Genomic DNA, 18,961 nt, shown 5'->3' with positions numbered 1-18,961 from the left:
ATGGAATTCTTTCATATCCTCTCTCTGCCAAAGCTGGAGTACCCCAAGGCATTGTTCAAGGCCCCCATCTTATTCCTAATCTTCAATGATCGCACTGATTCTATAAAATCCTTCCTATCTCTTTGCTGCTGACTCCACACTCTGCCATGGGATCCCTAATTTTTCTGACAGATAGGCAGCTGCTTCTTCCCTCTCCTCAGACCTTGACAAAATCACAAATTGGTCAAACACTTGAAAACGTGTCTTTCAATCCTGAGAAATTCCTCACACTTACTCTCTCGCTATCACTGAAAGCACCATACTGCTAACCCTCCCATCTACTTTCTCAACAACCCTCTCAAAGAGGTTCAGTCACTCAAACTCTTGAGCCTCACTCTCTGCAATGATCTCTTGGCCAAATCACATTTCAAAATTCTCCTCCAAAGCCAGCCACAGACTTGGCATCCTCCATTATTCAAAGTTTTTCCTTGACACACCTGAGCTCCTCTCCACCTGCAAGGTTTTCATCCGCAGCTCGATGGAATACTGTTCTCCCCTCTGGGCTGGCTCTCCTGCCTTACATCTTGTTCAGCTTGACACCGTGGAAACAAAGGCCTTCAATACCATTGGAATCTCTCGCGATGAAGCTGAGTCGATGGGCCTATCACTTCTCCATTGCCGACAGCTCGGTTGTCTCTCTTTCTTCTTCCGTCTCATTTCTGGTCTTGCACCCTCTGCCCTTTCCATGCTTTGTCCTCCCCTGGTATCTGCAGGATGCATGCAGTCCACCAGCACCCCCTCCTAATGAAACTGCTTAAATTCATTTTTGGATTGGGGTGATTGGGGTTTTTTTTGGGGGGGTGGGTTATTGGAGTTATTTAAAGGGGAGATGTTGAAGGTTTTCAGGGTTATTTGTGGAGGGGGGTGTTGTTGGAGTGTTTTGGGCAATGTTTTTGGAGTTTCTTGGCATTATTTGGGGGGAGGGTGTGGTTGTTGGGATTATTTGGAGGGGGTTGGAATTTTTCGGGGATATTTGCAGGGGTTTTTGGGATTATTTGGAGGTGGTGTTTGGGTTATTTGCAGGGGGGTTCTTGCTATTATTTTGGAGGGGGGATTTGGAGTGTTTCAGGATTATCTGGGGGGCGGACAATTATTGTGGTTATTTGGAGGGTGGTTGTTGGTATTATTTGGGCGGGGGTGTTTGGAGTGTTTTTGAGTTATTATCTTGCCAAAACGAAGTTTTTGCAAGATATGTTAGTTGGCTTGTATGTTTTTTTTTTGTTTGTCTGTAATCACGTATAAAAAATTCTGCAGAGCACAGTTGTCATTGGAAATTTTTGTAACTTTGCATATCAGAGGCCTATAGAGGTCCCTTTCAACGCATAAAATTTTGAAGGTCAAGGTCAAAGGTCAAGGTCACTTTGTCACAAATCAGGGGAGTCGACGAAACCCTTATTTTTTGAGTAATTTTGATCGGATCGTCTTCAAACTTCATGGGAATATAGTTCATGGTTTGGCGCTCAGCTGATTAATTTTTGGTGGCGATTGGCCTTGACCTTCATGGTTAGCGCCTCAGGTCAAACGTATTTGACCCCAAGGTCAAATTTTCAAGTTTTAGGAACCATATCGTGTAGTCCCTCAAATTGAACACCTCGATGAGTGCTTTCTAGATATGTCAAGCTTGAGACATTATGACGTCATTTGGTGACGTTATGAGGCAAACGCATATTTTTCATGGTTACTCTGTAGAACGATTCTCATCAGAATCTCTTGTAGGCAGATATTCCTCAAGGAGTCGCTCCTGGTGGATAGCAGCTCTGTTCACCTCAGTGTGACCTTAAAGAAGTCGCACGTGGTCACCTTTTGGTTTATTTGGGGGGCAGTTTGTTCGGATTATTTAGAGCCAAGTTGTTGGAGTTTTTAGGTGTTACTTAGGGGAGTTGTTGGGGTTATTTGGAAGGGAGATGTTGGAGTGTTTCATGGATATTTGGGGGAGGGGGTTGTTGGAGTGTTTTATGATTATTACCTCCACCACCAAAGGTGAAGGAGGTTATGTTTTCACCCCTTTCTGTCTTGTTTGTTTGTTTGTCTGTGTACAGGATATCTCAAAAAGTTGTGGATGGATCGGGATGAAATTTTGTGGACAGGTTCGGTGTGTGACAAGGGCGAACTGATAAGATTTTGGCGAAGATCTGGATCCTGATCCGACAACTAGAATTTTTTAAGTGATTCTTCACCATTGAGAGATTGGGGCAAAAAACGATACAGTCCTGTATAGCTTGATATTTCAAAAACGTATTGGGCCCGATATGTTCTCATGGATCAGGCATGACGTGGCGGGGGTACACGCTCTACCGAGTGCCCTTCTCGTTTCGGAAATGTTTTCGGAGGTATTTGGCGTTACTTGTGGTAGGGGGTACTGTTGGAGTTTTTTGGGGATATTTGAGGGGGTGGATTTGGGGTTTTTCGGGGTTATTTGGGGGTGCGGGATGTTGTGGTTATTTGAGGAGCTTGTTGGGGTTTTGCAGGGTTATTTACGCTGGTTTGTTGGATTTTCTCGGGGTTATTTGGGGTAGGGGTTGTTGGAGGTTTTTGAGCTAATTTGCAAGGGCGTTGGAGTTTTTCAGGGTTATTTGGAGGTTTTTGGGTGGTTACTTTAGGAGGAGAGTTGTTGGGGTTATTTGAGGTGATCATTGTACTTTTTCAGGGTTACTTGGAGGTTTTTGGTGGGTTACTTTGGGAGGAGAGTTGTTGGGGTTATTTGGGGAGCTTGTTGGGGTTTTGCAGGGTTATTTACGCTGGTTTGTTGGATTTTCTCGGGGTTATTTGGGGTAGGGGTTGTTGGAGGTTTTGAGCTAATTTGCAAGGGCGTTGGAGTTTTTCAGGGTTATTTGCGGTTGGGGTTGTTGGAGTTTTTAGTGTTATTTGGAGGTTTTTGGGTGGTTACTTTGGGAGGAGAGTTGTTGGGGTTATTTGAGGTGGTCATTGGACATTTTCAGGATTACTTGGAGGTTTTTAGTGGGTTACTTTGGGAGGAGAGTTGTTGGCGTTATTTAGGGAGCTTGTTGGGGTTTTGCAGGGTTATTTATGCTGGTTTGTTGGATTTTCTCAGGGTTATTTGGGGTCGGGGTTGTTGGAGTTTTTCAGGGTTACTTGGAGGTTTTTGGGGGGTTACTTTGGGAGGAGAGTTATTGGGGTTATTTGGGGAGCTTGTTGGGGTTTTGCAGGGTTATTTACGCTGGTTTGTTGGATTTTCTCGGGGTTATTTGGGGTCGCGCTGTTGGAGTTTTTCAGGGTTACTTGGAGGTTTTTGGGGGGTTACTTTGGGAGGAGAGTTGTTGGGGGTATTTGGGGAGCTTGTTGGGGTTTTGCAGGGTTATTTATGCTGGTTTGTTGGAGTTTTTCAGGGTTATTTGGGGTATGGGTTGTTGCAGGTTTTTGAGCTAATTTCCAAGGGTGTTGGAGTTTTTCAGGGATATTTGAGGGGGTGGGGGTTGGGTTTTTGGGGTTTTGGGGGGCTGTTGTTATTTGGGGAGCTTGTTGGGGTTTTGCAGGGTTATTTATGCTGGTTTGTTGGATTTTTTCAGGGTTATTTGGGGTAGGGGTTGTTGCAGGTTTTTTATCTAATTTGTAAGGCCGTTGTTGGACTTTTTCAGGGTTATTTGGAGGTTTTTGGGGGGTTACTTTGGGAGGAGAGTTGTTGGGGTTATTTGAGGTGGTCATTGCATTTTCTTCAGGATACTTGGAAGGGCATTGTTGGAAGTTTTTTTTTTGTGGTTATTTGGGGTGTTGGAGTTTTTGTGGTATTTTTGGTATTTTTCACCATTCAGTGCCGTGGGTGGTATAACGTTCAAAAATGACAGATCAAAGTGTTTGGTTTCACTTTTGTCCATTGTTGTGGTTTCTAGGTTACGCCAGGTGCCTGTGCCAACCTGCAGTGATACCATTCCAACGTCAGGTGGTGGCTCTTGTCAGTCATGGAGCCGTTGGTTGGAGCAGTTCCGATGAACATCAGAATGCTCAAGACCTGTAAAAATCACAGCTCACCGGAGAATCATCCGAGATTTTACGCATCCCTCCCCATAATATTTATGACAATATGGTTCGAAGTCAGATCAAAACCAGAACTTACATACATCTCGTATTTTGAAAGTTTTTAACAAACAGTAAGGTCGTTTCAACCCCTATATAGTCCTCCACCAATACTATTATGAGGTCTTTATTCCTAAACCGCGATTCTGCTTGTCGTGTCGTCCTTTGTATTGCTCTTAACCTCGACTCGTTCCGTCCGTTGCACCAAGTTACACAATCAAGTGTAAACGAAAGGAGCCAGCAGGGAGCGTCCGCGAAGCGCATTGCCATTTGGGGTTCTGTTTGGAACGGCCTGGTCGGGATGCTGATCACCCGAGACTCCCGAGAGGGGGTTCAAATACCTACAGGTCCTCGACGTCTTGGTCTCAATGTTCACGTCGCATATCCGTGCAGATGAGGCTGAAAACGTTTTGATCCCCCTGTAAACATTCAACAGCTACCTCTGGCTATAAATAAATAAGTGGATGGATGGATGATGGATGATAGATGGATTGATGATGGATAGATGTATTGATGATAGACAGATGGATGGATGATAGATAGATCGATGGATGATAGATAGATAGATAGATAGATGGATTGATGATAGATGGATGAGAGATGGATGGATTGATGATAGATGGATGATGGATGGATAGATGGATGATAGGTAGATAGATGATTGATGATAGATGGATGGATGGATTATAGATAGATCGATGGATTGATGATGGATGGATGGATGATAGATGGATGGATGATAGATAGATGGATGGATGGATAGATGATAGATAGATGGACGGATAGATGATAGATAGATGGACGGATAGATGATAGATAGATGGACGGATAGATAGATGGATGGATAGATGATAGATGGATGGATAGATGATAGATAGATAGATGGAAGGATAGATAGATGGATGGATAGATGATAGATAGACAGATAACAATATATAGTATATCGACCTCATCACGTGTCATGAACAGATTTCTGTAATAAAAAAGAAAGTTAATTTTTGGAGATCATTAACACATCGCTGCTTTATGCACTTATATTATTTTCTTATAGCAATTCTGAAAGTATCATTTCGTGAAGGACATCACCGTCAATAAACCATTTCCAAAGGCGTGCATTCGAGGGGCGGAGCCATATTTGTCCCCTCCCACGTCCGCAATGGCTCCGCCCTAAAGTTGTGTGCGCGCGAACCGCAGCACAGCGGCACGGAACAGCTCCGGGAACCGCACGATTCGGACCGAAGGCGCGGAGGAGTCAGGGTGGAGGAGACGAGGGGTTCAAGAGTGCCGGGGGCGAGTGTGGGGCTGGAGAGGAGGCAGAAGAGGCGCGCTCTTTGCTTCTCCAGACCATGTCTCTTTGGATCCTCTGCTCTTCCTCTTCTCTCTCTCCTCCGCGCCTCTTGTTGTGGGTCTTGCTTCTCGGCTCACCGGTGTTACAATGGAGCAGGGCAGAAAGCTTGTTGGACTTCGTGTTTCCAGACGAGGAGCAAGGTCCGCACGGAACTCGTTTTCCCCATTTTGTGATGCATTTGTATTGTAATAATAAGTAGAAATATTAATCGGTAAATAATAATGATAATATAATCGAGCGTTTTATGGGTTTTCTCCTGATTTCAAAACTATTAATGTGTGATGAACATTATTAATCTTTTTTTTAATCTGTCCAGGAGGTCGACATGTTCTCATTCGTTTAAATAAATATATCGTGAGTCCTGATTGTGAACATGATAATTAAATATATCGTGAGTCCTGATTGTGATCTTGATAATTAAATATATCGTGAGTCCTGATTGTGAACATAATAATTAAATATATCGTGAGTCCTGATTGTGAACATAATAATTAAATATATCGTGAGTCCTGATTGTGAACATAATAATTAAATATATCGTGAGTCCTGATTGTGATCATAATAATTAAATATATCGTGAGTCCTGATTGTGAACATGATAATTAAATATATCGTGAGTCCTGATTGTGAACATAATTAAATATATCGTGAGTCCTGATTGTGATCATAATAATTTAATATATCGTGAGTCCTGATTGTGAACATAATAATTAAATATATCGTGAGTCCTGATTGTGAACATGATAATTAAATATATCGTGAGTCCTGATTGTGAACATAATTAAATATATCGTGAGTCCTGATTGTGATCATAATAATTTAATATATCGTGAGTCCTGATTGTGAACATAATAATTAAATATATCGTGAGTCCTGATTGTGATCTTGATAATTAAATATATCGTGAGTCCTGATTGTGATCATAATAATTAAATATATCGTGAGTCCTGATTGTGAACATGATAATTAAATATACCGTGAGTCCTGATTGTGAACATAATAATTAAATATATCGTGAGTCCTGATTGTGAACATAATCATTAAATATATCGTGAGTCCTGATTGTGAACATAATCATTAAATATATCGTGAGTCCTGATTGTGAACATAATCATTAAATATATCGTGAGTCCTGATTGTGAACATAATAATTAAATATATCGTGAGTCCTGATTGTGATCTTGGTAATTAAATATATCGTGAGTCCTGATTGTGATCATAATTAAATATATCATGAGTCCTGATTGTGAACATAATAATTAAATATATCGTGAGTCCTGATTGTGAACATAATAATTAAATATATCGTGAGTCCTGATTGTGAACATAATAATTAAATATATCGTGAGTCCTGATTGTGAACATAATTAAATATATCGTGAGTCCTGATTGTGATCATAATAATTTAATTTATCGTGAGTCCTGATTGTGAACATAATAATTAAATATATCGTGAGTCCTGATTGTGATCTTGATAATTAAATATATCGTGAGTCCTGATTGTGATCATAATAATTAAATATATCGTGAGTCCTGATTGTGAACATGATAATTAAATATATCGTGAGTCCTGATTGTGAACATAATTAAATATATCGTGAGTCCTGATTGTGATCATAATAATTTAATATATCGTGAGTCCTGATTGTGAACATAATAATTAAATATATCGTGAGTCCTGATTGTGATCATAATAATTAAATATATCGTGAGTCCTGATTGTGAACATAATAATTAAATATATCGTGAGTCCTGATTGTGAACATAATAATTAAATATATCATGAGTCCCGAGAGGAAGAAGCTCTTCCAAGTTGAGCAACTAAAATTTGCGAGTGAAGCTTACTCATGAGATTACCTGAGGAAGGTGTTGTCCTCCTTGAGGAAGATCACCATCTGCCCTCGTGCAGCTTGCTGGGTTCCTCGAGGGAACTCGCTTTGGGCCCTGGGGGCAGCCTGCGACGTTACCTCAAAGGAGCTATCTTGCTCAAGGAGGAGCTTGATGGTTCCCTCAAGGAAGCTCACTGTGTGCCCTGGGGGAGCCTGCTAGGTTCCTCAAGGGAGCACACTGTGTGCCCTGAGGGAGCTTGATGGTTCCCTCAAGGGAGCTCTGTGTGCCCTGAGGGAGCTTGCTGGGTTTCTCGAGGGAACTCGCTTTGTGCCCTGAGGGAGCTTGATGGTTCCTCAAGGGAGCACACTGTGTGCCCTGAGGGAGCTTGATGGTTCCCTCAAGGGAGCACACTGTGTGCCCTGAGGGAGCCTGCTAGGTTCCTCAAGGGAGCACACTGTGTGCCCTGAGGGAGCTTGATGGTTCCCTCAAGGAAGCTCTGTGTGCCCTGGGGGATCTTGCTAGGTTCCTCAAGGGAGCATACTGTGTGTTGCCTGAGGGAGCTTGATGGTTCCCTCAAGGAAGCTCTGTGTGCCCTGAGGGAGCTTGCTGGGTTTCTCGAGGGAACTCGCTTTGTGCCCTGAGGGAGCTTGATGGTTCCCTCAAGGAAGCTTACTGTGTGCCATGGGGGAGCTTGATGGTTCCCTCAAGGGAGCTCTGTGTGCCCTGGGGGAGCTTGATGGTTCCCTCAAGGGAGCTCTGTGTGCCCTGGGGGAGCTTGATGGTTCCCTCAAGGGAGCGCTGCGTGCCCTGGGGGAGCTTGATGGTTCCCTCAAGGAAGCTCACTGTGTGCCCTGGGGGAGCCTGATGGTTCCCTCAAGGAAGCTCTGGGTGCCCTGGGGGAATTTGCTGGGTTCCTGAAGGAACCTTGCTGTGTGTCCGGCAGGAAAGCGCACGGCGCGTGGTTCCAAGTGCTTTGATCGGGTGCGGAACAAATTGGCAGCTTTGCATGCACTCCAGATAGGAGTTGTGAATCGCAGTGTTGAACAAACCATTGTCTTTCTTTCCATGTGGAGATGAAAGAGCGTGTTCAGCGAGGAGCAATAATTGCAGGTAGAGAAATGGATGACTGAATATATCGGTGATTTTTCTGATGAAGGATCATGGATGGATACACCAAATTAAAGGTCCATGGATAATTTATGATGGAATTTTTTTTCTCTGAAATGGTTCGTACGGCGTTCATATGTATGACGAATAAAGCACGACATTGGTATGTTGGCAAAACAATGATGTAATGCATATCTATTTTCAATGGCATTTACATTGACAAAAGTCTCTTAATGATTAAAAGTTTACGTTTGGCCTTTGTTATCAACAAACGACTTTATCTCCGACTCTGTGCTCCATATAAATAATTAATGCAGCGTGCAAAAGGAGTTTTAAAAATGTTTACATCAAATACCTCGTCATTGCAAGATGCGCTTGGTTATCCTCGAGTTGAGCGAGTCGTGTCATGGTATTGAGCAATGCGAGACGTTGTTTGCATCCACTTGTGAGTTATCAAGAAGTTCGTCGCCTGACATGAAAAGATAAACATTTCCTACAAGATCCTTTTTTTTTGTAGCGATCAAAAGCCTCGTACCCGAGTGATGTCCCTTTAGTTTTGTTTTTGGACATTGGACCTTGGGCCCCTTAGGCCATGGACGGACCTGTTCGGCCGAACAATTCCCTTTGGAAGGTGCACCAGGAGGTGTTATCGTAAGTCAATGAAATAACTCGATAACCATTGGTAAAAGTCACATTCTTTTAATGCCTTTTTGACAACAGATAAACGGCCATTGGACTTGCGATTTGAACCACGGTCTTTTTTCCCTCAAAACTGCCTCATGGCATAAATGTTCAACTACCTGGTGCTGTACTGAATATGAAACAAAAATATCGGTGGTTTTAGATTACGTACCAGCAGCAGCGTCGATGTGATTTTTCAATCTTCCAGTGATATTAAAGCAGTGCATGACTGAGTAATGATCAACTTACATGTGACGTCCTCCATGCAAGGCATTGCTTACGTCAGTTTGACAAAGAGAAGTTCGTATCTGAAACTAAAATTGAACTGTTTATTGTGCAGTTATTTCATTTTTTAAAATCCATACTTTTTCTTGTAGGTCACTTTGTGCGCTCCCATTTGGTGCACGAGCTCACGTTCCCGACGAGAGTGGACACTATGGGCCATCTGCTCTCGCTGAACCTGCAGCACGTGGCCGGCACGCGGTCGAGCCGCCAATTACGCCGACGTCACACGGATACATTGCGCTCTGAGAACCTGCACTACAACCTGACTTTGAGTTCAGGACATCTTGTGATTCACCTAGCAGAGCACCGGGCTCTACGTGCGCCGAGCTATGTGCTGGAGAGGCGGCGAGGAAGTCTGTCACACTCTGTCTTGTCACGAGGTACCTTCAAGCATTGCCATTTTGCAGGAAGAGCAGAGTTACAAGGTCAGGCTGAAGAGCACGGCACGGCGGCCATCAGCGCCTGTGATGGTTTGGTGAGCCATCGCACGGCAAGGACAGTAATTTTCCTTGATTTATGTTCCTAAATGTTATTCCACCTCTTTCAGGATTCGGATGTCATTGGTTCTTCTCTTTGTAGTTTCTTCCACTCCTCGATCATTGAACTCTTCTATCTTATATCTGTTATGCCACTTTAACTAGATGCCATTGACACATTTACCTTTACATTGAATACGTCTGATGTTCAGAAGTGTTAGTGAAACACTTTATATCCACCATGTCTAACTTCAAAAAGTCTCATCTGGCATTTCTTCGTCATAAATAACATATAGTACTCCTCGACAGATCCATGCTGCTGCCAATATACATTCATGCTTGCCTTCGCATCAGTATTCATGGTTAAAATTTGGACATGGTCCTGACAAGCAATGACGTACACTTGTTGAAAGGTGCGTTGGGGACGTTAACATTCAGCAGTTTTATCACAACCCAAATCGACATGGCAGAAGGCTTAATATCCCCTCTGAAAGGATGGTGCACACTCACTGATGCAACCAAAGCCCCAACCTGCGAGGCACCAGGATGATCGTTCATCGTCACGTCGTTAATAAACAGCTCAAGAGTGAGTATACGCAACCAATGATCCATCCTTTCAGGACGGATGATATTCCAGATGGTGAAATGTAGTGTTGATCAAGCGTGTTCGAGATGCGGTTGACAAAGTTCGATTTCCATGGACTTCAATTCCTGACAACCATTTGGTGTATATTTTGACTTCTTTAAAATGAATATTGAAAGTTAAGGTAATATTTTCCACTCCGTTATATTATTACTTTGAATGACAAGCTTGTTTATGGCTTATTGCGTAATCAAGATCTCCACGTAGGCATCGGTTTAAGCCGTATGTGATTTTATTTGCAGGGAAAACCTGTCGTAAGGATGACGTAGTAGGAAGAAAACAGTAAAAAGTACCATTCAGCTTGGATGGCCAACAGGACAGGAAAAAGTTGTGTGATCTAATGTACAAAAAATTGTGTAAACATCAATTTTTTTTAAAAAACCCAAACTCTGGGCCATATTAACATCGAGCTTTGATTTTAGACTTTGTTGGTATCCTACACGACCCTTTCCAATCAATCTTTGACAACTACATTGCAGTTGTGGGAAATGCTGTGCAGTTTCTGGGATTCTAATGTGCTTTAATTACAAGGTCGCACTTTAATTACAAGGTCGTTTCTCAAAGACTGGGAATTAAGTCAAGGTACCAAAAGGATTACGATCGGTGTTTGTAATAACAAAAGGGAAGTTATTAAATGAGATTTAGAAGGTCATTTTTGAACGTCATTTTTGCAAACCCACGAGTTAAGAAAACAAACTTGAATTACTCGGCTAGTTCTTAACACGTGCAATGAAATTCGAGGGAGGAGAGAGAAAGATATATATATACATATATATATATATATATATATATATATATATATATATATATATATATATATATATATATATATATATATATATATATATATATATATGGATCATACTCTATGCAGAGCGTTGGTGCTGCCTAAGCAGTCTCCTTGGCTATTCGGTACAATCCTGGATGGGTCGCCACTCAGACATGGTATACCAGCATGCTGGCACTCACTTTGCCGACCGCGGAAGGATGACACGTCGAGTTTACCCCACCTGGTATTAATTCAACAGCTGAGTGGGATTTGAACTCAGGACCCTAAGATCCAAAGCCAGCCACCCAAACCATTTAGCCAACACCAGGCATAATTTCAAAGAAGTCAAAATATCATACAGCAAGAAATCGGGTTATAAAAGAGAATTGCTTTTACCTCCGCCACCGAAGGTGGATGGACATTATGTTTTCATCCCTGTCTGTCTGTCTGTCTGTCTGTTTGTTTGTCTGTCTGTCTCTGCCTGAATGTGAGCAGGATATCTCAAAAGGTTACGGATGGATTCGGACGAAATTTAGTGGACAGGTTGGGTTTGTTATAAAGATTAATTGATTCGATTTTGGTGAAGATCCGGATCCGGACACTAGAATTTTTGCCTGATTCTTCAACATTGAGAGATGGGCCCAAAAACCGATATACCGTATATCATGATATACCATACCGTATACCAAACTGGTTGGGTGTGTGACAAAGGAGAATTGAATAGATTTTGGTGAAGATCTGTATCCGGATACGAGAATTCAATTTTTTTTTGGGGGGGGGGGGGGGTGAATCTTCACCATTGAGAGATGCGGCCAAAAACAATACATAGTACGATATCTCAAAAAGTAATGGACGGATTATGACAAAACTTGGTGGATGAGTTGGGTAGGTGACAAGAACAAGCCAATTCGATTTTGATTCAGGTCCGGATGCAGATACGACCTATCAGTGGATACAAAATGTAAACTGTTCAGCCTGGTCAAGGTATGCGCTCTCGTTCTTTTGTATGCCATTGTAGTTTTTTTTGTATAAATTAGTTGCCACTTCAGTACAATGCACATAAGTGAAAAAAAAGTTCGATAACTACCTGTGCCTTTAAATTCTGAAATAGATGGTGAATCGTACATCATTGGCTGTATTATAAAGATCCATGAGTATACCATGTTAAACGGGCACTGGAAGAGCAACAACAGGTGAACTACAAAGAGCGTAATAGATGTATACCTGCATCAGGAAACTTCACCCGATGTCATTCCACTTATCCTTATTCATTCCCTTCTGCATGCGGTACAATCCCCTTTTCCAAAAAGACTTTTCCAGGGATCTTTATTTGATAATCTTGCTCTTGTGACCCCCATTGCCATTTGTCTGTAACCCGAGCTGCGCCCCCCTCCTGCTTCAGATCCTGTCGTGTTTTGAACGTTTTAACACGTCACTCTATTTGTAATGTTCTTTGTTTCTCATGTTTGTAATTGTCAGTGTTATAATGGCCTTTTCAGAAGCCATGCCATATGACATGTGGAACAATTATGTCTTCCGGTACTCGAAATGAACTGTGACAGTCATTTCTGGGCGAAAGTTTTTCCCATTGTTTGTACTTCAACGGCCTCCCCCGACACCCGAGCATTGACCTGTCAGGAAACGTCCAGAAACCCCAATGCATGTCGCTTGTTAGGAACATGCAGTATTGGTTATTTGATCAGTTTGTGCCGTGTGTGTTTGCAGCAAGGAGTTATACGGCTTCCACAGGGAGATTACTTCATCGAACCTGTGCATGGATACATACGCCAGCCTGGCAAGCCCCAAGCACATGTTGTGTACAAGCGGCATATTGAGGGATTACGGACCGTGACACATCCTCCCACCTGTGGCGTACAAGGTACGTGTTTGTACGCCACGAGATAAATTACTAACTTCAGTGTAATCACCATTTAGCCCACGCATTTCATGAAACTTCAAACGAGGATCTTCCGGGTGCACCTGCCGCTTCGCACAGCGTTTTCTGAGGCCAGGACGCTGCGCGGGTTTTGTCCTGATAGAACCTTCAATCGGAGAGATGTCCGGCACATGCGGGACATGCTGTAATGGGCGCCACATGCTACATTATATATTTAGAGCAAACCACATAGCGGGAGCTGGATTCTGTGTGATAATCTTTTCCTAGAGTTTGTCACATATGTATAGCGGCAGTATTTCCGGGGCTTACTATATCCAGAGCCTGACAGTGCAACACACATTTCAAGTTGGCTATTTGCTATCCCTTCTGGATTGAAGCACTGAGAATTCTGTTTTGAGTTGGTGGCACTATTATGAGACCCAAATGGTAGACGCCAAACTTTTAAACCCTCTTCGTTTCTCCTAGAATTGATGTCGATGAACGTGGGTCTTGCTGCCCTCACTTTTTAAAGCTTCTTGCTAAATGTCAGAAGGAAGGTGTGCACCTCAATGTTACCTCTGTCAATCTAGATGAAACAAGAGCGAGCCATGTACACTACCGATGTGATATTTTCTAAGTTTAAAAAGGGCCATAACTTTTCGTGAAAAATTGACTCTACGCCCTGAAACTCGAACTTGTATCGTAACTTATCATAATAAAGCCATGCACAAAGTTTCAGTTGAATATGTTAAAGGGTATGGGGGAAAAGTCTGAAAAACCACAGGTGGGACCAACGGACGGGCAGACGGAGAACAAACCTGAAGTCCCCTCCGGTGAAACTAATAACAGAATGGGAAACTAATCTTGATCAGAAGAAAACTATTTTCCTCCGACAAAGGGTAAACGCTCGGAATGTCATCTTCCCCCTTCTCTTCCCATGGCGGTTAGCATACTTCGATCAACACTCTGGATTCCATTCACAAATTAAATAATGATATTACTCATACTAACCAACCAAGTGTCTTTGAGTGAAGATGTGATTACTCCGGTCATAGATTTCAAATCTCGTTGGACTTTACATGAGATGATTCGTACATTCTTGTGATCTTCTTGTATTTCATTGAAAATATAGATTTTATTTATTATTCACTTTTTTTTTTTTGCTCTGATATTATTTAATATCTTGAATCAACACTTTTACTTGATGTTATCAGGCATTATATCCTTTACATTAATTACTGCTGGATGTGCACATTAATAATAATCGAATTGAATCTGCTGTTGCCAAAAGGTAACATAAATTATTTGTAATTATGCATTGTTTCATTCTCCACCCGCCTCTCTCACTCCATATGCCGATCGCTCCTTCTTCCTTTTTTTAAAATTTCTTCACCCTCCATGTAATGCCCCTTCCCTTAAACCCCCCCCCCCCCACAGATTCGGTTCATGCAGATCAACAAGCGGAGCGGCGACGTCAGCGCTGGGAGGCTCGTCGGCGGCGGCACCGCCGTATGGTCACACGCTCCGTTAGCCGTGAGCGCTGGGTGGAGACTCTGGTGGTTGCCGACCACAGGATGGTCAAACACCATGGAAGTGACACGATTGAGGCCTACGTTTTTACCATCATGAACATGGTCATTAACTTTTTGCAACTTTTAATTGTTTTCTTGGTTTCACTTGCTGTTCTCGAACAGTTATCGTGCTGTTTAAATTCTTGATGAAATCTTTTTTTTTTTTTTCTTTTTTAATCACTCTTTTTTTGCCATTTTCAGTTGTTTTCCTTCAATTGTCTTCTGGAGTCTTGAATCTTTGATAAACATTGACATAAATACATGACATTAGCACTCTTACTTCAGTTCATAACGTGGTTGCTGTCATTACATTATTTTGTCAGGTCTCTGGTCTTTTTAGAGATGCCAGCATCGGTAACGCAATCAACATTGTTCTCGTCCGCCTCATCATTTTGGAAGAGGAAGAGGTACTGAACTCAAATATCTAATGCAACGGGATTCGAGATCACTGACCTTCAGACATCAGACTGCTCAAACCGCTAAATTACCTTTTTTCTCCTTAAAAAGCATCGTTTATGTAAACCAATAAACATCAGGAATGATGGAACTTTTGACCTTTGCCTGTGACCTTTTTTCTTTCTCAGGAAAACCTCAAGGTGGTCCACCACGCAGATCACACTTTAGACAGCTTTTGCCACTGGCAGAAATCCCTGAATCCCAAAGGAGACTCTCATCCATCTCATCATGATATTGCTGTCCTACTCACCAGGCAAGCATGGCAATAAGGATATGTGGCTCGTTAGGCAGATGCCACATGGAATCCTGGGATACAAATTCATCAAAATTTGATTATAAAATATGGCCATTGGTTTTTTTTTTATAGTTGATAATGTGTCCAGGAAGGACCTCTGTGCTGGTATGAGTCGTCCGTGTGAGACTCTCGGATTGTCCCACGTGTCTGGGATGTGCCAACCCCATCGAAGCTGCAACGTGAATGAGGACTCGGGTCTCCCAGTCGCCTTCACCATCGCGCATGAACTTGGCCATAGGTCAGCTCAAACACTTTGCATAATATGTTAATGAATTCCATAATGACAAAATTGCAAACCATACTTGGACAATGGACAGTGCATTGTAAAGACCTGTAGCTATGGGAATGAATAATTGTTTTACAACCCTTAAGTAAATAATTTCTTGAGGGTTTGATGATTTGAAGTTGACTTGGTGAATAGATTTATTTTTTTTTTGTCTTTTTATTTTCATAATGACTCGTTAATATGCATGTGCCCTGGAATCTCTGATTTGCTGAGCATAATACGATGGTGGATTCCTCCAAAATCTCTTTTCTTCTCGCGTGTTATCGGATAGAACGGCATCGGAACGTCGCAAAATTGTATCTTGGTATCCAGAATTTCAAATGATGATCGTTGGGGAACCTTCAAAATTTAGTGGTGTATTTACGTTCCGACGATGTCACGGAATTCCTCTAAAGGTAATTCTGTCACAAATAGACTCGAGTGATAAGAGTCACCACAAATGCTAAGAATAACCGAGCTGTTAGGGTTACGATGTTTGTGGAACTCATCTTAGGACGATCACGGAGTTGAGTTTTGCAGTGAAACTTTTACGAACTTCGTCAATGAATTTCTGCAAAGCAGAATAACGACGCCAGAGTACGAAATGACGTCTAATGAAATTGTGTTGGAAAGAACAGAGACGTTTCCTAATTGCTGGAGGAAGTCAGCAATCTGACGAGTCCGTTCCTTACGAAGCCAGAGATGTAACGTGGATTGATTTCCTGCCTGTATTGCATGACATTTGATGCATCTCAAAGAATCAGTGTTTCTCAGGAGAAAACATGAATGCCACCGTTTGATCATGTGCCTGTCTTAACTGCATGCACATCAATGTTAAACGATTGGAGGGTTTTCGTTTTCATAGCTACCCTTTCATGAACAGAAATGCGCGGTTGGTAAGGAAATTTGCTGGAAGCTTTCTCATCTGAGTTCGATCCTTTCCCTCACCAAACTACACATTGCCTCTTCCGATGCACTGCCAGCAGGTGGCACTGCATCTCGGAGTACACCATCCTTCAGGTGGAGATGTAAAGTCAGTTGTCCCGTCTCCATTGACGTTTGAGACGTTAAAGATGCAGCAATATCTAATAGTGAAAATAACAGGTCGTTGTGTGTGTGTGTCCCAGGCAGACTCACTGCATGGAGCTTGTCGTTTAATTAACACTATATGCAGAATGTGGAAGTGCTCTGATACGGACTGCCCTTGGAGTAGTTGGAGGAAATCATTTGAGGAGAGAAGATAAGGAGAATATAAATAATATGAAGTAGTGCACAGTGGAGATAAATTGGCATGCATGGGAGAGAGAGAATCTCTTCGTGTTGATTAAGTCAGAGGGGGATTTTCATTTCTATTATGAACGAGCAGGGACCTATGGAGATTCTACATAATGTAAAATGTGACATCAAGTCCTCAAGCCCCCCCCTCCTCCCCACCCAACCACAATCCCAAGTCTTCAACTCCCTCACCACCCTGTCTTCAAATCCCTTCCCCACTTCAACCCCTCAACCCACCCCCCTCCCACCACCACCACAAGTCCTCAACCCACCCCTACAATGCAAGTCCTCACCCTCCCCCCATGCAAATCCTCAACCCCTCCTCTCCCCTCCAACTCCTCAAATCCCCCTCTCCACCCCAAGTCCTCAAGTCCTCGAACCGCCCTCTCCACCCCAAGTCCTCGAACCGCCCTCTCCACCCCAAGTCCTCGAACCGCCCTCTCCACCCCAAGTCCTCGAACCGCCCTCTCGACCCCAAGTCCTCGAACCGCCCTCTCCACCCCAAGTCCTCGAACCGCCCTCTCCACCCCAAGTCCTCGAACCGCCCTCTCCACCCCAAGTCCTCGAACCGCCCTCTCCACCCCAAGTCCTCCACCCGCCCTCTCCACCCCAAGTCCTCGAACCGCCCTCTCCACCCCAAGTCCTCGAACCGCCCGCTCCACCCCAAGTCCTCGAACCGCCCTCTCCACCCCAAGTCCTCGAGCCGCCCTCTCCACCCCAAGTCCTCGAACCGCCCTCTCCACCCCAAGTCCTCGAACCGCCCTCTCCACCCCAGGTGCTCGAACCGCCCACTCCACCCCAAGTCCTCGAACCCCCCTCTCCCGCCCAAGTCCTCGAACCGCGCTCTCCACCCCAAGTCCTCGAACCCCCCTCTCCACCCCAAGTCCTCGAACCGCCCTCTCCACCCCAAGTCCTCGAACCGCCCTCTCCACCCCAAGTCCTCGAACCGCCCTCTCCACCCCAAGTCCTCGAACTGCCCTCTCCACCCCAAGTCCTCGAACCCCCTCTCCACCCCAAGTCCTCGAACCCCCTCTCCACCCCAAGTCCTCGAACCCCCTCTCCACCCCAAGTCCTCGAACCGCCCTCTCCACCCCAAGTCCTCGAACCCCCTCTCCACCCCAAGTCCTCGAACCCCCTCTCCACCCCAAGTCCTCGAACCCCCTCTCCACCCCAAGTCCTCGAACCCCCTCTCCACCCCAAGTCCTCGAACCCCCTCTCCACCCCAAGTCCTCGAACCCCCTCTCCACCCCAAGTCCTCGAACCCCCTCTCCACCCCAAGTCCTCGAACCCCCTCTCCACCCCAAGTCCTCGAACCCCCTCTCCACCCCAAGTCCTCGAACCCCCTCTCCACCCCAAGTCCTCGAACCCCCTCTCCACCCCAAGTCCTCGAACCCCCTCTCCACCCCAAGTCCTCGAACCTCCCTCTCCACCCCAAGTCCTCGAACCTCCCTCTCCACCCCAAGTCCTCGAACCTCCCTCTCCACCCCAAGTCCTCGAACCCCCTCTCCACCCCAAGTCCTCGAACCCTCCTCTCCACCCCAAGTCCTCGAACCCCCTCTCCACCCCAAGTCCTCGAACCCCCTCTCCACCCCAAGTCCTCGAACCTCCCTCTCCACCCCAAGTCCTCGAACCCCCTCTCCACCCCAAGTCCTCGAACCCCCTCTCCACCCCAAGTCCTCGAACCCCCTCTCCACCCCAAGTCCTCGAACCCCCTCTCCACCCCAAGTCCTCGAACCCCCTCTCCACCCCAAGTCCTCGAACCTCCCTCTCCACCCCAAGTCCTCGAACCCCCTCTCCACCCCAAGTCCTCGAACCCCCTCTCCACCCCAAGTCCTCGAACCCCCTCTCCACCCCAAGTCCTCGAACCCCCTCTCCACCCCAAGTCCTCGAACCCCCTCTCCACCCCAAGTCCTTGAACCCCCTCTCCACCCCAAGTCCTCGAACCTCCCTCTCCACCCCAAGTCCTCGAACCCCCTCTCCACCCCAAGTCCTCGAACCCCCTCTCCACCCCAA

At 44.5% G+C, this 18,961-nt stretch overlaps 1 protein-coding gene across 2 annotated transcripts in view; it reads left to right on the top strand.

Annotated features, from left to right (window-relative positions):
• Positions 1 to 5,238: 5,238 nt before the first annotated feature.
• ADAMTS7 (ADAM metallopeptidase with thrombospondin type 1 motif 7) overlaps positions 5,239 to 18,961 on the top strand; it is a 168,909-nt gene continuing 155,186 nt past the window's right edge. For both annotated transcript variants that reach the window (XM_085896244.1, XM_085896245.1), the window contains exons 1-7: positions 5,239 to 5,559; positions 9,415 to 9,797; positions 12,936 to 13,089; positions 14,524 to 14,720; positions 14,981 to 15,064; positions 15,242 to 15,366; positions 15,497 to 15,646. In XM_085896244.1, the coding sequence (XP_085752370.1) occupies positions 5,418 to 5,559; positions 9,415 to 9,797; positions 12,936 to 13,089; positions 14,524 to 14,720; positions 14,981 to 15,064; positions 15,242 to 15,366; positions 15,497 to 15,646 (1,235 nt within the window). In that variant the 5' untranslated portion in view covers positions 5,239 to 5,417. The remainder of the gene's footprint in view (positions 5,560 to 9,414; positions 9,798 to 12,935; positions 13,090 to 14,523; positions 14,721 to 14,980; positions 15,065 to 15,241; positions 15,367 to 15,496; positions 15,647 to 18,961) is intronic.

Source organism: Eptatretus burgeri, chromosome 9 (genome assembly GCF_056783735.1).
Source record: "Eptatretus burgeri isolate ZD-2024b chromosome 9, Ebu_testis_v1, whole genome shotgun sequence".
Taxonomy (NCBI): Eukaryota; Metazoa; Chordata; class Myxini; order Myxiniformes; family Myxinidae; genus Eptatretus; species Eptatretus burgeri.
Note: the sequence above shows the minus strand (reverse complement) of the source record. Positions and strands in the feature narration are given on the sequence as shown.